The sequence below is a fragment of the Canariomyces notabilis genome, assembly GCF_033297395.1.
Source record: "Canariomyces notabilis strain CBS 508.74 unplaced genomic scaffold N656scaffold_2, whole genome shotgun sequence".
Taxonomy (NCBI): Eukaryota; Fungi; Ascomycota; class Sordariomycetes; order Sordariales; family Chaetomiaceae; genus Canariomyces; species Canariomyces notabilis.
The window spans coordinates 1,439,365-1,454,879 of NW_027041824.1; the positions used below are offsets into that span (position 1 = coordinate 1,439,365).

The following is a 15,515-nucleotide window of genomic DNA, read 5'->3' on the forward strand; positions in this document are numbered from 1 at the left end:
AGCGGCCGGGATCCCATATCTCCGATGGTCCTTCTCCATGCTGCTACGCGTTTTATCTATCATTTATCCCCTTGGGTATCCATGTGTTAGGTGAGCACCTTATATACTAATACTATGAGAGAGGAGCCGTACACACTAACAGCGAGGTGAGGTTGGATGCCAGAATGGCTATTGCTAGGTTGAAGAGGGCTGAGCTCATAGACGTGGAGGTCAGCATGAGCAACATCAATAACTAATGAAGCAACGTGACAATGGGCAAGAACGAGGACTTGAGCTTAATGTCCTTTGAAGAAAGCATCTTCCATGAGTGCTTAAAATGGAGTCCTCCAGGCTACTCTGTTGCCAAGACTGCAATAACCAGTGTTTTTGGAATCCCTTTGAATAATCATGGGCTTGACATATCATGGTGAGATTAGATCAGTGTTGTATGTACTCTTGCAGCAACACGTAGGATACCGTCTGGATTGTATTGGGCTTTGACCAGCCGCTTCGGTGGTGGATTGAGAGACACTGGCATTCTTGGAGCATTCTCAACTTCGACTTGACTAGGCCCTACTTGACTCGCTATCCGCAACGCCGTAGACTGTGAGGACTACTTGCATGTCTGGAGACAGGTTATATAGTTGCCTATAATTTGAAGAATTCTCTGATCGTGCCCTTAGATAGGATGGAGGCATCAAGGGAGTCGCAATAAAACCTACTACATAGTCAAGCGCCATTATTACTGGTCCCCTCTCAGGAGGATGGGCAGGCATATCTAGCTACCTACCTCGGTATCATGGTGACTTGGTGTAGATAAGGGTGCAAAAGCGAGCCTAGAAGTCCTTTCATTTTGATGTCAATATCTAAATGAGTGCCGTGATCATTTGTTGAATGTTACTTGGTGCCAGTAGTCTATTGCGAACCCCTTCCCCCTTTAAGGCTCTGCATATGCGGCAGCCAGAAGCCTCCGAAGGGAGAAGACAATGTTTCCACCAATTCTAAGCCAGCTTGCAAAGAAAATGCTAGCAACAAGTAAAGAAATGGAGGCGAGTTTATTTTCTCTTGCCTTGTATCCTATCCAACATGGAGGGTGGTGTTGGGAGGTTATTAGATTGCAAGAGATAAAATGCAATCGAGGTCACATCATTTTTGCAAGGAGCAAACTGGTGCAGATGTCAGATGCCCCAGGTTCACCAGGAAGAAGTTGATTGCTGTTCATCGGCCCAATACCCGCGCGATGGTGGATTTGGGCATGCAGTAAACCTCGTCCACAGGCTGTAACCCGGGGTACTGCAGTAAGCTGAGCCCAGCAAGACCAAAGACTGTATGCCAAACATCGACCATGTCACCAGGCCTGTCTGAGATGCCTCCTCGCTCGGGGTCCTGGCATCTGAGTATGAAGGCTATCAGCTGGTCTTTGTCGATCCAGTGAGTCTTGCCGATCATCTCCAGACTGCTGAGGACCCACCAGCTGTAGCAGACGTCCTCTTTTTTCTCTGGCCGACCGTTGAGACCGCCTCCGGCAATTTGTCTCTCGCTGAGCCACCTTCCAAGTCTCTCCTTATCCACGAGGTCTTGCCTGCCGGCGATTGTCAAGGCTGCCACGCAGGTGAATATCTGACCAGCGTGGGACTCAGCCCCAGGGCTCACTCCGTATCCGCCGTCAAAGTTGGCGCATGCCGCAATATGATCAACTGCCTTGTCGACATCAACGAGGTGAAGGAGCCCAAGGAGCGAGAGCGCGTTGAACGCGCCATAAAGGAACCGCGTGTCTTCCTCCCCCCACTCATCGCCGGCAAAAGTGCCAGTCTGGCGGTTCTGAAGATTGGCAATATCTGCGCCAATGGGTTAGCGAGCATGCGTCTCGTGTATCGACGCGGAAGCCTGGTACGACGCACATTTGCCCACTTGCGCCTTGCCCTTTCCGCGCGACTCTAGCTCGTCGAAGGCGTCAACCATGGCGAGAATCTGCACCGCACTGACGGTGGAGAGCATGTGCGCGTCATGGCCGGGTGCGGCGCCAAAACCGCCACTTTCATGTTGACATGATAGCACAAAGTCGATGGTCTCGGTGCGGGGCAGCGCTTCGGGATGGCCGAGCAGGTGGAGGGCAGTCAAGCCCCAGTAGAGTCCGTTAAGTCGCAGGTGCTCCGTCAGCCAATAGTCATACTCGTCCTTTCTCGTGTCCAGGCTTTGGATGTATTTGACATGAGCTGATGTGGCCAGCTGAAGCTCCTCGGGCAGCTGCTTGAATTTGGCAGCCATGGTCTGTGTGATTTATGGGAGAAATGCTGGGAAACAGGAATGACGTCCAAACAAGCTATGAGCTTGGCTTACATAATCGCGAGGTTTCGCCGAGACTGCCGCCCGGGCCAATCTGGTTCGATTTAGCAATTCTCCATTTCATCTCAACTGTTCTCGATCTTTGTCGCGCACATGGCTTACACGAGACCTCCCGATCCTCCCGATCCTCTCGATCCTCCCTCCTCGCAGGCTAGAACACGTCCAAGGAATTGATTGGTTGTCCTCTGCACGATCACGTCCTCTGGGGATGGCTCGTTGCCGCGACCCACAGGTACCTCGTCAAATTGTTTCGGGAATTGGGCATCGTGATCTGCACCGCTCTCCGTTGTAAGCTCCTTCAGAGTCCCATACTACATACAATTTTGGAACGGCGATGCATGCTTGCAATCTACATTGCAATGAGAATCACCTTGCCGCAATATAAAAGCCCATCGCGGGCTTTGAGGTGCGATCTTCACCTGAGGCTACATCCGTGGTATGGATACCTGCCACATCACTGTCGTGGTTCACCCTGAAACATGGCGCTGCTGTGGAACACCGAAGGTTTACGTGGTTCCCACCCTCCTAGTGATGATAATGGCACACTACCAGCCTACGCAGCACCCTCCCGCTTTAGGAGGTTCATCAATTCCACAGCTTCCTTCATATGCTTCTCCATGTCAAGATCCAAGATGAAGTCCCACCTGCGCAGCAAGGTTCCCGGTTCCTTGACATATACATCGGCTTCATCACCGAGACCAGTCAGAATGGCGCCCGTGCAGCGACTCGACTCAACAATGCGCTGCGTGCGCGGGCGACGAACTTGATCGTAAACCTTAAGAGCCAACCGGGCGTCGAGGGGAGTCGTTGCTTGGCCTAGCAGTGCAGATAGCACAAGACTGTCCTCGAGGGACATGCCGGCCCCGGAGCCCTGCCAAGGCGTGGTGGCGTGGGCAGCGTCGCCCATGATGCAGATTGGTCCTGAGACGTAGGTTCGGGCTGGGAGGTGGTGCTCCCACAGATACATGGCTGGTTGTTCTGGTTGCTGGCACAGCAGCTGGGGGTTCTGCCCGTTAGCAGCTTGACAGCATATGACGAAGCATAGGACACCATACCGAGTCAACCGCCTTGGCAAGATGCGACGGCCAGTCCTGATAGAGCTTCCTGATTTCGTTTCCACTCACGGACCTAGCCCAGTCGTCGGACCCTTCGGCTTCTTTTTCCCTGGCAGCAATGACGAGCTGCACCAGCTGGCCGTTGCTGAGCAAGTTGTGCATGAGAAAGGACCCGCGGCCGATCCACGAGTGCTCGTATGGGTGTTCAAAGCTGACAGCGTCCTTGCCGATGCTAGCCTGGGCTGCCGCGTACGGCTGGAGCGTCATGGTGGTCCACACACCCGTGTTTCGCGGGGAGGCTGCCGGGTCGTCCTCGCCCAGCACGAGCTTCCGGACCATGCTATGGATGCCGTCGGCACCAACCAGGATGTCGCAGTCGTGGCTGGTGCCGTCGGTGAAATACAAGGTTATGGATTGGTCGTTGGCCTCCTCAACCCTGTCGAGCTTTTTGGAAGCGTGCATGCGCTCCCGGGGAACGTTGGCTAGTAGCTCGCGCAAAAAGTCGGCACGATGCACGATGCTCGTAAGCCGCCTATTTCCCGAGGTCGTGTAATCAACCTCATCGACCACACTGCCTTGCCTGTCCCCCTCGGCCAACAAGAAACGCACGCCACGCATGGCAACGGCTCCGGCACGCTCAAGGCACCGAGTGGCGGTGGGACCTATGAGATCGAGAGCGGCTAGTGCATTGCGACTCACTCCGATGGCCATACCGGCTTCCTTGAACTCGGCGCTGGACTCAAAGATGTGTACGTCGATGTGCGAGTGTTGGAGCAGAGCATGGATGAGGGATGCCCCTGCGAGGCCGCCGCCAGAGATGGCGACCCGGATGGGCCGGACGTCAGCCATGATGAGATATCTGTCTCGAGGATCTCTGAAGTCTGAACGGGTAGAAAGTTTGCACAGAGCGTATTTGGGACGGTCTAACTAGCTACTGATGGTGTATGCAGTTGGACAGACATCAGCCTAGCTACCCAGCCGGGTTCCAGACGGCGTGGCACTGGATACATATGTAGGAGTCAGACGTTGGGGTTGGCATCCAGTCAACTACCCGATAGTGCCCCTTGAAATACGTACGAAGGAAGAGCCAGCGGGTACAACCCGGCATTCAATACCAACCAACAGGCACCCACCACAAACCAGCATCAGCATCCTAATCCTACCCTGACGAATATCCGATACCTAAGGGGTAATACTAATCGCAGACTGCAATCGAGTTGTAAGCCGAAACTCAGGGCGTATGGACGCTGTACTGTACAGGCTTGGACTACGAGTATGGAGGCTGGACTGGTACTGAATCTCAGAGTACTAGGGAGGAGTATTGGATATTGAACGTGGCATACGCACTCAATGCGGACTTTTAGGTATTTGTACTTGTACATTCCTTGCTACAGTAAGTCGGGCATTCGTATTGAGACAAGTTTTGTCGACAATGACCAGCATTCAGTTATGATGAAGAGTGATCTGGAATATCTTGATAGTGGCCCCTGAGCGACAACGAAGAAGGAGCGAACCGGTCGATGCACTTTCGCTATGACTTCCAGGTTACGATGTAATGAGAATTATGGGATACCCCCTCCTCTATACAGCGTATACGACCCGTATACTACCCATGTGGGTTCGCATGAACGAAGGTGCCGAGTCTCGGGCGCTCTCAAATCTCGATGTCGTTACACAAAGCAGGACGAGCACTGGGGCCAAACCTCAGGTACAATGCCTCGAATGCCTAACTAATACATACCTAGGTACTCCGTACATCGAATCAATGTCAGAGGCGAGCTGCTATCCTCCTCGGCGATGCTCGTCCGTTTGTGCCTTTGCGACCCCTCTCATTTTCTAACTCGAATTAGCCGATTGCAACACCTTTTAGCGCCGGCGCATTCCATTCCCCTGACTAGAAACGTCAGCTGTCTTTCAACCGCCTGTCACTGTCATCGTGGCGCTCCCTTGCTTTGCCCTGATTTTCGACCTGAGCGTCTAAGGGGGTATGTATGAATGTTCATACTCTCTGAATGCAACGTGTGTACGAGTCGAGGCTGGCTGGGCTAGGCCCGGCTTTGTGACAAAGCGCCCCCTGACGGGCGGATCGTTGCACGCGACAGTCCTTTGTGCGATTTGTTTCAGGAAGTCCTGGGCTCCTCCGATCTGGGCTTCCATATGCTGGATACCAAAACCAATCGCCTGAGCGAGCGGCCCACCCAGTCGTCGATGGCAGGGAGTTCCTCCATTTCCTCTCAGCACTTGCACCCTCGCCTGCGCAACAGGCTTCTAGAGGTTTGAGCAGCGCGAGGTCCTCTACAGGTAAGACCCTACTGACATCACACAACACAAGATTACCGGGTAGTATTTGCCCTAACGTAGATGTACCAAGGTGAGGGCGGAGGTACGAAGGACATACTCTTTGGGCAACGAATCAGCATCGCGGATTCCAGCGCGCAAAGTGGCGCTTGGCACGCAAACCTGTGGGGCCTGGGACCCCTGGGTCGTTGGGCGGTGTGTCCCTTGTCCATGTCAGTGTCAGGTCCCGTTGATTTGCGCAGCACGTCCCTCATCAGGGCAGGCTTGTCGCTTGTCGGCTTGTCCCTTTTGTCTTGTCCTGCGGCTCAGGGCACTGCATCGCTCTCAGAGCCCCTCCAAGCACTCCGTCGTGCCTCCCGTGGCTGGGAAAGGGCGTTCATTTGTCGCAGACGGCAATCCGCCTATTTCCATTCCTACCCCGTAAGATCCAACCAATACACTGTATTGCTGCTGTGCGCGCGCAACGGCCGCAGCTGGCAGGACCCTCTCTTTTTGCGGCAAAGCAGCTGGCGCGTCTGGCAACCTGAAGTTTGGAACCAGGCAGGAATGGCCCGTAAACCAGTCCCACAGCCGCTCACCCTGGGGAGTCCGAGCCGACCCAGCGACGACCCTCATGGTGGTGGAACGCCAGTCCCAAATCCAAATTCAGCAAGCCTGCCATCAGCTACCGCCTCTCCAGCATCGCCCCGATCCCCGCGCTCGCCTTTCCGGTTCGGCCAGAAAAAGCCAGATAACTCTGGAGAACCTCTGCAGCTTGCCGAGGTACTGAGCCAGCCTCAGTCTGCGCAACTGCCGCAACAGCAGCAACAGCAGGGACGGAAGCAACAGCAGCAGGTAGAACGCAGTGCCGCTCCCGATCCGCTGCCCTCGCCAAGCGGTCGGCCTGGGGACCAACAGCAGCTGGGCCACAGACATCCGAGGCACGACGGAGACAAGGCCTCAAAATCGGGCTTCCGTTTTAACTTTGGAAAAGCGGCCAAGTCTTCCGACAGACCGGTCGCTTACCAACAGTCGGAATCGCTCACTGAAACCATGTCGAGAGACTCAGAGCACCCGAATCTCTCCAAACAAAGCACCAAACACTCAGGTACGCAATGTTGCGCATCCCATATACTAAAACACCCCGCCGCTGTCTGCCCCGCCCCGCGCCGCGATACGCACTTTTATCGCAGGTTCTGGTCTCAAGTTCTCACTGACCGTCACCACACCTGCCGACATGCAGACTCGTCCCATCAAGATACGGCACCCCCAAAGCCGAACACACCTCTGCCATCCAGGTCCGAAGTGTCGCTCGCCTCGTCCGCTGACTGCGAGAACTCGGCCAATTCCACGAACCCCTCAAAACGATCTAAGCCGAAACCTTTTACCTTATTAAGCCGTACAAGATCGATCAAGGATAAGGATAGCAAAGACAGTCCGAGCCCTAAGGAACAGGTACCGGCGCCGGCCAAAGCCGTTGAGGTAGAGAGGCCGTACACGTCGGCGCAAGCACCGCTGAAGACTGCACCACTTCAACCACACGATCGTTCGTTTAGGGAAATGATGTCCTCGGCGGTTCGGAATCACTCCGCGGAGCGCTCCCAACCGAGGGACGTTCGCGGGAGGACAAGGGACCAGGATAGTCACCACAGGGGTCTGCCATCTTCGCTCAGGGAAGCCAGCGGCTCGGCATTCTTCAGCAACCTCAAACACAGCAGGGCGGCCGGCATCTTGAGCAATCGCTTCTTTGGCGGGGGTGCAAGGCATGAGAATTCTGCGCCAAAGGAGCCGGTGGTGGACGATGAACATTATGTTCTCAAGGTCATCAACTTACCGCTAATTGAGCAAACGCGCCTTACCCGGATATCGAAAAGGTTGGAGGATTCCCGCGATAAGACCGAGTTCTGGATGCCCGCCTTCCCTTGGAGGGCGATTGACTACCTCAATTACAAAGGAAGCGACGTAGAGGGACTGTATCGGGTCCCAGGAAGTGGACCACAGATCAAGAAGTGGCAGAGGAAGTTCGACGAAGGTGTGTTTTTGCCTCACAATCAAGGTCCTAGTTGGCGCGTCCTAGGTTGCTGACACAGCCCCTGCAGAGCTAGATGTGGATCTGTTTGAACAGCCTGATCTCTACGATATCAATATTGTCGGCTCCATGCTGAAGGCGTGGTTGCGCGAGCTCCCGGACGAAATCTTCCCCAAAGAGGCGCAAGAGCGGATTGCAAGGGAGTGCGCGGGAGCGGAGAAGGTCCCCCAAATGCTCATCGACGAGCTTTCGAACCTTCCGCCCTTTAATTACTACCTCCTCTTTGCCATCACCTGCCACCTGAGTCTTCTCCTTGCACATCAGGAGAAGAATAAGATGGACTTCCGCAATCTATGCATATGCTTCCAGCCATGCATGAAGATTGACGTCTTCTGCTTCAAATTCCTGGTCTGCGACTGGCGGGAATGCTGGAAGGGGTGCAAAAACGAGGCCAAGTACATCGAGGAGGAATATGCGCTCTTTGACCAACCGCCACCGAAAGCAGCCGTCGATCCGAGTAAGAACGGCGCCATAGGCGATGAGGAAAGGCAGGAAGAACGCAAGGTCTCCTCGTCGGACAGCAGCAAGAGCTCCAGCCGCGGCGGGACCGACCAAAAAGGTCGTTTCAAGAAGAAAGCACTCCCTGAAAGCGAGAATGGCGAAACTGGCTCGGTGGTGTCGACGACCCTTACAGTTAGCAGCGAGCGTGAGACGGCACCGAGGAGATCTGGCGACCTACGGCCCCTCTCACCTATCAAGCCTCTATCGCCTCTCAATTTCTAAGCATGCCTTGTTCCTACAGGTTTTATTTCTATAGTCATGGTAATAGCGAGGCATGCGTTGTGTACATGAAAGCATCAATCATCACCTTGACGACTTGACGCCATTGACGACTCTTTTGCCGCGGCCGCTTGCTTATCATGCGGATACTGCTCCAGATCTTCTTTCGCGGTTTTGTCACTTTGTACCTATCCGATTGGGCATACACGAAGGGGGCTGGCCCTGAACCTCGTTTTCCTCTTCTTCGTTTCTCTACACTGATCGGTCAAACGCTAGCCCGATTCTGTGCCTTTGTTTTCCTTCGCCCCTTCCCCCCATAACGCATTTTCCCTTCCTCTTTCTTTCTTTTGTCTGGTTCGTTTTTATGGAAATACCCAGCCAATCTTCGACACGCCTTGTCGCCCTGAAAACCGGGACTTTCCCATTTTTTTTTTTGGCAAATATTTTCATTCCTGGTTTTCTTGTGAGTCGCCGATATCATCGCTGGGCACGTGCCAATGAGGTGGGCACAGAGATCCGTGTTGAGTATCTCGCAAGACAATGAGGTGGGCACAGAGATCCGTGTTGAGTATCTCGCAAGATATTCCGGGCTTGTGTGGACAGACGACTTTGGCTCCCTGCCTGGGTAGGGCGTGAAAGAAAGTTGTAGGAAATTGGAGCGAATGCAGAAGAGAGCAACTGGAAGGTTTGAAGTGGTTCTTACTGTCCTTGTTTTCTATGCTCGGTTTGGGACATCCAATTCAATCGAAGGAAGCTTGGGTGAATGCGGGATCAAGAAGCCCAACTGAGCAGGGGGTGGATATCTATTCGGCCGGGACAACAAGGGGGTACTGTAAAATAGCAGATTCGGTGTTACGGCACATGAGATGGGTGGGTGTTCCGACGGCACCTCAAGTTTTCTGCCCGTGCTCCCATGAGACATCTTCTCCTGCCAAGGTGAGGGAACCAACTGCTCATAAGCGCAGGAGCTTCTTATGAATTTGCTCAAAGACACACCACGGATTTGGATTCTACCCTATCACACCTGCCTCCTGAACGCCGGGTACAGAAGCCATAATTAACCCTGAACACAAACGCCGTTGTTGATGCAATGATACATCCGGAGAAGAACAGAAACGACAATTGATCCTCCATCTCAGCACGAAAGACCCACAAGGAGAAAACCTCACTTCCTTCCCTCAGCATTCCTCAAATTCCTCCGCATCCTCCGTTCATTCCGCTTCACCCTCTCCCGTATCTCCCTTCGCTTGTCCCCCCGCACACTGGTCCCTTCCTTCCTCTCGGCCTCCTTCTTGGCGCTCACCTCAATGATGGCGTCGTCCTGCCCGGCCTTGTTGGCGCCCTTGTACCCCCACTTGCGCTCCCACTCGCCCGTGGCCTCGTTGTACTGCAGGTTGCGCCGCTGCTCGCGCGTCTTGGGCTTGATGCCGCGACGCTTGGCGAAGGCGGACCATTTTGTTTCCGGTTTGGGTGTGGGTACGGGCTTCTCCCGCGGAAGTGGGGTTTGTACGGGTGGTAAGGTCAGGAGAACCCCCTGGGGTGTTGAGGAGATGGGTAAGGTGGTGAGGAGTTGGTTGATGAGCACCTGCGCGCCGTCCCGGGCGACGGAGGCGAGGTGTGATTCGAGAGCGGACGGGTCGCTGGATTTTGGTAGTGCGACTGGGTTGGGATCGTTAGCTAGGAGCAGGCCTAGGTCGAAGGTGTATGGCGTGGGCTTGTCGACTGTAACGGGCAGTTTGGGCGGTTTTTGTGTTGTGGTTGTCGACATTGTGTCTTCGGTTGGTTTCCCCTCTTGTGATACTTGGCGGCGACTGGGTTGTCTGGTAACCTTTGTACCTCGTGATGCTTCTTGCTCTCTGATTACTGCACAAATACTGCACAAAGCTGTCTGCGATTGAGGTGCGGGATGTCGATATGAATTACTGATTTGCAAAGCGCTGAAAATTTGGGCGGTGAGGAGCTGCAGATCCAGTTTGGCAGGGGTCTGTCGCGGGGTCCTAAACTTTTTCTGGCAATCTGTGGGATCACCTGGGTGTGGATGAACTGCTTGGCAGGGCCCGTGCTCGAGATCTTTCAACGCGCGCCGTCCGATTTTGTCTCGGGAGTTTCCAGACTCCAAAGATTTTGACGGTTTTGACCTGCTCCAGCCGGCGGCCATTGGCGACTCGGACGCCGCCCCAAGATGCAATAGAAGCCACCGCCGCCGACACAGACAACACGAGACACTCGGGCACATCATGTCGGCCTCCAAGTGCTTGAGGTGCCTCGTGCGGCCCTCGCCGACGACGCTTCCAGTTTCGGTTCCCCAGCATGTGCCCAAGAACATCGCGCCCTTTTCGACAACGGGCGCCAAAGCCGGTCAAAACCCGAAGCCTGCGCCCTCGGTGCCTAAGAACCCCAACGCCCTGCAGCCCTACCGATCTGGAAAGAAGATGACGCTCAGCAAGTTCAAGAAGAACAAGGTTATTGATCGGGGCAAAGCCCCGCTGCCTGGCGAGCGGAAGGCGTGGCGCAAGCGGATCAGCCTTAGCAACGACAATGCCCTTCCGGTACCGTGGCTGACCCAAATGCGCCCAGGGGACATGGCCGACTCCGGGAACGTTGCCAAGGTTTTCTCTCTACCAGCGGGCCTGCAAGACCAGCTGCGCGCCTGTGAGGCCTTCAAACCGACACAAAGCTGGAATATGTTCAGGACACCCTCAGTGTTGGTGCGGAACGAGACTGTCGACGTGATGGGCCGGATGCAGCAAGCGGCTGGCGAGAATAAAACAGCAAGGCTCGTGCTCACGGGCGACAAGTTCACGGGGAAAAGCCTGATGCTTCTCCAAGCTATGGCGCATGCTTACCTCAACGAGTGGATTGTGATCCATGTTCCAGATGGTGAGATGGGTGTTCCCTAGCATAGTCGGCTTTAGGTGCTGATACCTTTTGCAGCCCAGGAATTAACCACGGCAAGCACCGAATATGCGCCCATCCCGGGCACCGACCCGGTTCAGTACATGCAACCAAACTACGTGCTCAAGCTCATTCAGAACTTCAGGAAGGCCAATGAAGCCGTCCTCTCCAAGACGTACACTGCCACCGCGCACCCCGAGCTCCCGCAAAACATCACCGTCAACACCCCGCTCCTCAATCTCTGCCAAACGGCCAAAGAACCCGAAGGCGCCTGGGTCGTCTTTCGCGCACTGTGGAACGAGCTGATGGCCAAGAATGTCCCGCGGCCGCCCATCCTCTTCACGCTCGACGGCCTCGCGCACATCATGAAGATGTCCGACTACCGCTCGCCGAGCTTCGAGCTGATCCACTCGCACGACCTGGCCTTTGTGCGCCACTTCACCGAGCTGCTGGCCGGCAACACGAGCTTCCCGGGCGGCGGCGCCGTCATCGCGGCCACGAGCCGCAGCAACGCGCCGCGCGTGCCCAGCATGGAGCTCGTCCTGGCCCAGCGCGAGGCCGAGCAGGCCCCGCGCGGAGCCGCTGAGGTTCCCCAGCCCGATCCCTTTTTCCGTGGCTACGACAAGCGCGTCGAGTCGGTCCTGCGCTCTGTCGACGTCGTCCGCGTCAACGGCGCGAGCAAGCCCGAGGCGCGCTCGCTCATGGAGTACTGGGCCGCGAGCGGCCTGCTCCGCGACACGGTGGACGAGAAGCTGGTTACCGAGAAGTGGGCGCTCGGCGGCAACGGCGTGCTCGGCGAGATGGAACGCGCCGCGCTCATGACCATGAGGATTTGAGGCTGACCGGGGGTTGGGTAGCTTGTGTAAGGTAACAAGGCGGGCGGTCTGTGTAATCTATAGATAAAGTGGCTACAACTGTAAGCCTGTATTATACATAGAGATTGGATTGTTGCGCTGCCCGGTGCAAGTGGAAATCTGAGCGCGGTATTCTCCTGGTTTGCGGGCTGCACAGTCAAAATCGGGGAATTAAATTGGGGAATTAAATTGGAGAATTAAAACTAGAGTATCAGGGCAAAGGCGGCGACATGTTGACCACGGGACGCCGAGCAAAGGGGACTTCTCTCACAAATCATCAATGGCTATCCCTAGCTTCTACAGCACCCTTCTCCAACCGATGAACCGTCCAGTACCTTGAGCAGACACCTGATTTAAACGCCTACAGTACGCCAAAAAGACACAAGACAATTAAACGAGGACTCGATCATTCCCACATTCACAGCTCCTGGCTCTCCTCCCTGTCGCCATTGCCAGAAGTAATGAACACCAGGCGAGTGCCGTTTCCAGCCGTTTGCCAGACCTACAATGACCGGAATTAGCAGATGTCAAATGGATAAAACACAAGGAATAAAGTTAAACTCACATCCAACTCAGTATACTCCTCCAGCGCAGCCAACCACTGGTTCTCAGTAAACCCCTTGGCAATGACGCGCTCCTTGACCTTGCGCAAGCTCAGCTCGATGCCAAACTCCTCATCGTCACCGTCCACGTCATCATCATCAGGCCTGCACGCCCCCGAGTCGGCCAGGCCCTTGACTAGGTTATAAATCTTACTGCTAGCATTAAGAGCCCGTCTGCCGGCGCCGGACCGGCTGTCGTCCTGCACCAGGCTCTCCTTGCTGGCCTCGACCAGGCGCAGCGCCTCGTCGACATCCTCCTGCGTCACCACGTTGCTGAAGCGCAGCCTGGCCAGCGCCTGGGAGAGGCGCACGACGCCGAGCAGCGTCCGCAGGGTGGTCTGGCCGAAATTGTTGTTCGCTCCGCTGACATTGCCCCCCTTCTTTTCGGCGCGCTTCTGCTGGTTGCGCATGCGCACGTACGTCTTGACCATGTACTCGGACACGGCCTGGGGCACGACGGGGCGGTAGGTGCGGGCCTGGGCGACGTAGGCGCGGACCTCCTGCGGGGAGAAGACGACGCCGTCGGCGGTGCCCAGGTCCGGGTGGCGGCTGTGCATGTGGACGTGGGCGACGTGCTTGGCGAGCTGGGCGTCCGTCTCGCGAGTGGGCGTGTCGAGGAGGAGGAACATGACGTCGAAGCGCGAGAGCAGGGCGGCGGGGAGGTTGATGTTCTCGACGGCCGACAGGCGCGTGTTGTAGCGGCCGTAGAGCGGGTTGGCGGCGGCCAGGATCGAGGTGCGCGCGTTGAGCGTGGTGCTGATGCCCGCCTTGGAGATGGAGATGGTCTGCTGCTCCATGACCTCGTGGATGGCGGTGCGGTCGTTGTCGTCCATCTTGTCGAATTCGTCGATGCAGCAGATGCCGTTGTCGGCGAGGACCAGCGCGCCGCCTTCGAGCACCATCTCGTCGGTGACTGGGTCGCGCATGACGGCGGCTGTGAGACCGACGCCGCTGCTACCCCGGCCCGAGGTGTAGACGCCGCGCGGGGCGACTTTGGAAATGTACTTGAGCAATTGCGACTTGGCTACACCGGGGTCACCCATCAGGCAGATGTTGATGTCGCCGCGGATTCTCATGCCGTCGCCCACCTCCTTGGTAACACCGCCTACCAGGAGTAGAAGGAGCGCCTTCTTGACGTCTAGGTGGCCGTAAATTTCGGGGGCAATCGATTTGGCCAGATACTCGTACTGGTTGCCTGACTGCGTGAACTTGATGATCCTCCGTGCCATGACCGGGTCTATCTCCATATCCTCGTACGCCTTTTTGTGCTGGGTAATGTGGTGGGCCTCGAGATACGTGTCGGTCAGGAGGCCGGCACGCATGGCTTTGAAGCGCGTGTAAGGGGTGGGAAGGAAGATGCCGGCGATATCAACAATGTCACCCGGGTGGGCCTGTCTGGTGAGACTGCCGTAGCAGAGGACGGTCAGAGTCCTAGGGATCTGGCCGATCGGCACCTGTTCTGCAAGCTCCTGAATCTTGACTTCTTGGAACGGCAGGAACTTTGACGCCCTCGATGACGGGTACAGCTGTCCCTTAGCCTGGTTCTCCTGGCAGTCTTTGGACACGCACACGGTAAGAGGGCCGTATTGCTTGTCGGTGACGGGCTGAAAGATTTCGCAGCCGCAGCGGTCGCAGGTGTAGGCGCTGACCTGGACGATGGGCTTGACGTCGGAAACCCTCGTTACAATGCCGCGGATGGTGATGAGGTGGCCAAGGTGGTCGCCGCGCACCTGGCGGACGGAGAGCGCCTTGACAGGTGCATCAGGCGTCGAGGTCCTGGGCTTGAATACTAGCGTGTATCGCCGGGTCAGCTGTGCCGGGTACTGATCATTCAAGACGGTAGGGTCCGATATCCTGTCCGCGATATCTTCCAGTAACCTGTTGCGCTTCTGCCGGTTCGCCATGAGAACGTCGAGCACATCGTCTTTGAACGTGATGCCCTCACTCGGCGGGGGCATGAGCTTGTCAACAGCCCTGGAGAGGATCTCAACGTAGTGCTTAGTGTTCTTCTCAACCGACTCGACAAGCTTGAGCCCCTCGTTCACGTCCTGCTCGTACTATCAGGTTGTCAGTACTGGCCCAAGACTCGGGGCTTGATTGGCCTGGACGCACAGCGTAAAGATCATCGAGCTCAATCGTAACCTCATCGATCTTCCTGTCGGCGAGCTCCTGCAGCATGTCTTTGTATTTGTGGTGGGGCGCCCGCCTGCGGGCCTTGTCCCTCTGGCGCTGCTGCCGCGCATTCTCATCCTCGTCCACAAAGTCATAGTCGTCGCTGAGGTCGTCTTCGTCAATATTGATGTTGCCCAATGCGTGTGTGATGGTCTGCTCGGGCGAAGTCTTGAAGTCGGACAAAAAGGCCTCGAAAGCGGCTACTCCAGTCAGCCGTGCCCTACTATGCAGACCTGGCTGATTTCTTCTTTTTCTCTAAACATACCCTGTTGCGCCTGGTAATCCACGGGCGCTCGTAGTTGCAAGAGCGCCATGGCTGCAGGTATGGTCTGCTATTATTCTCTGCGCGGAATTGACAGCTACTTCTGAGCCCGTAGTGTGGCGGATATGGTTACGACGGATCGAATTGCTAAGTGGGAGGTTTGCGATAAGAAAGCATAGGAAGACACTGTGGTTGTGGAAGCAGGAGGCTGGGTTTAGCGGGTGGACAGGGGGACGCGTCCAGGCATTTTGACGCGACTTTTTC

At 55.9% G+C, this 15,515-nt stretch overlaps 6 protein-coding genes across 6 annotated transcripts; 2 read left to right on the forward strand and 4 right to left on the reverse strand.

The window, feature by feature from the left end:
* Positions 1–808: 808 nt before the first annotated feature.
* Positions 809–2,247, reverse strand: N656DRAFT_745560 (terpenoid cyclases/Protein prenyltransferase; the record flags this gene model as incomplete). Its single annotated transcript, XM_064812905.1, has 2 exons — positions 809–1,817; positions 1,881–2,247. 2 exons carry the CDS (start codon positions 2,245–2,247, stop codon positions 1,198–1,200), a joined length of 987 nt encoding a protein of 328 aa, XP_064674057.1. The 3' UTR covers positions 809–1,197.
* Positions 2,248–2,388: 141 nt separating this feature from the next.
* N656DRAFT_841947 (FAD/NAD(P)-binding domain-containing protein) lies at positions 2,389–4,229 on the reverse strand (the record flags this gene model as incomplete). The annotated part of the gene is made up of 2 exons (XM_064819017.1): positions 2,389–3,322; positions 3,381–4,229. The coding sequence occupies 2 exons, from the start codon at positions 4,227–4,229 to the stop codon at positions 2,879–2,881; spliced, it is 1,293 nt and encodes a 430-aa protein (XP_064674058.1). The 3' UTR covers positions 2,389–2,878.
* A 1,995-nt stretch (positions 4,230–6,224) lies between these two features.
* On the forward strand, positions 6,225–8,469 carry N656DRAFT_700990 (uncharacterized protein; the record flags this gene model as incomplete). Its single annotated transcript, XM_064810911.1, has 3 exons — positions 6,225–6,765; positions 6,901–7,689; positions 7,757–8,469. 3 exons carry the CDS (start codon positions 6,225–6,227, stop codon positions 8,467–8,469), a joined length of 2,043 nt encoding a protein of 680 aa, XP_064674059.1.
* Positions 8,470–9,324: 855 nt separating this feature from the next.
* Positions 9,325–10,414, reverse strand: N656DRAFT_774766 (ribosomal biogenesis regulatory protein). Its single transcript, XM_064814335.1, has one exon. The coding sequence runs from the start codon at positions 10,232–10,234 to the stop codon at positions 9,632–9,634; it is 603 nt and encodes a 200-aa protein (XP_064674060.1). The 5' UTR covers positions 10,235–10,414; the 3' UTR covers positions 9,325–9,631.
* Positions 10,415–10,703: 289 nt separating this feature from the next.
* Positions 10,704–12,197, forward strand: N656DRAFT_700755 (mitochondrial ribosomal protein; the record flags this gene model as incomplete). The annotated part of the gene is made up of 2 exons (XM_064810890.1): positions 10,704–11,346; positions 11,401–12,197. 2 exons carry the CDS (start codon positions 10,704–10,706, stop codon positions 12,195–12,197), a joined length of 1,440 nt encoding a protein of 479 aa, XP_064674061.1.
* Positions 12,198–12,383: 186 nt separating this feature from the next.
* N656DRAFT_774767 (DNA replication licensing factor MCM7) lies at positions 12,384–15,456 on the reverse strand. Its single transcript, XM_064814336.1, has 4 exons — positions 15,255–15,456; positions 14,930–15,189; positions 12,781–14,874; positions 12,384–12,717 (listed from the first exon to the last, which is right to left on the reverse strand). The coding sequence occupies exons 1-4, from the start codon at positions 15,301–15,303 to the stop codon at positions 12,634–12,636; spliced, it is 2,487 nt and encodes an 828-aa protein (XP_064674062.1). The 5' UTR covers positions 15,304–15,456; the 3' UTR covers positions 12,384–12,633.
* Positions 15,457–15,515: the final 59 nt, after the last annotated feature.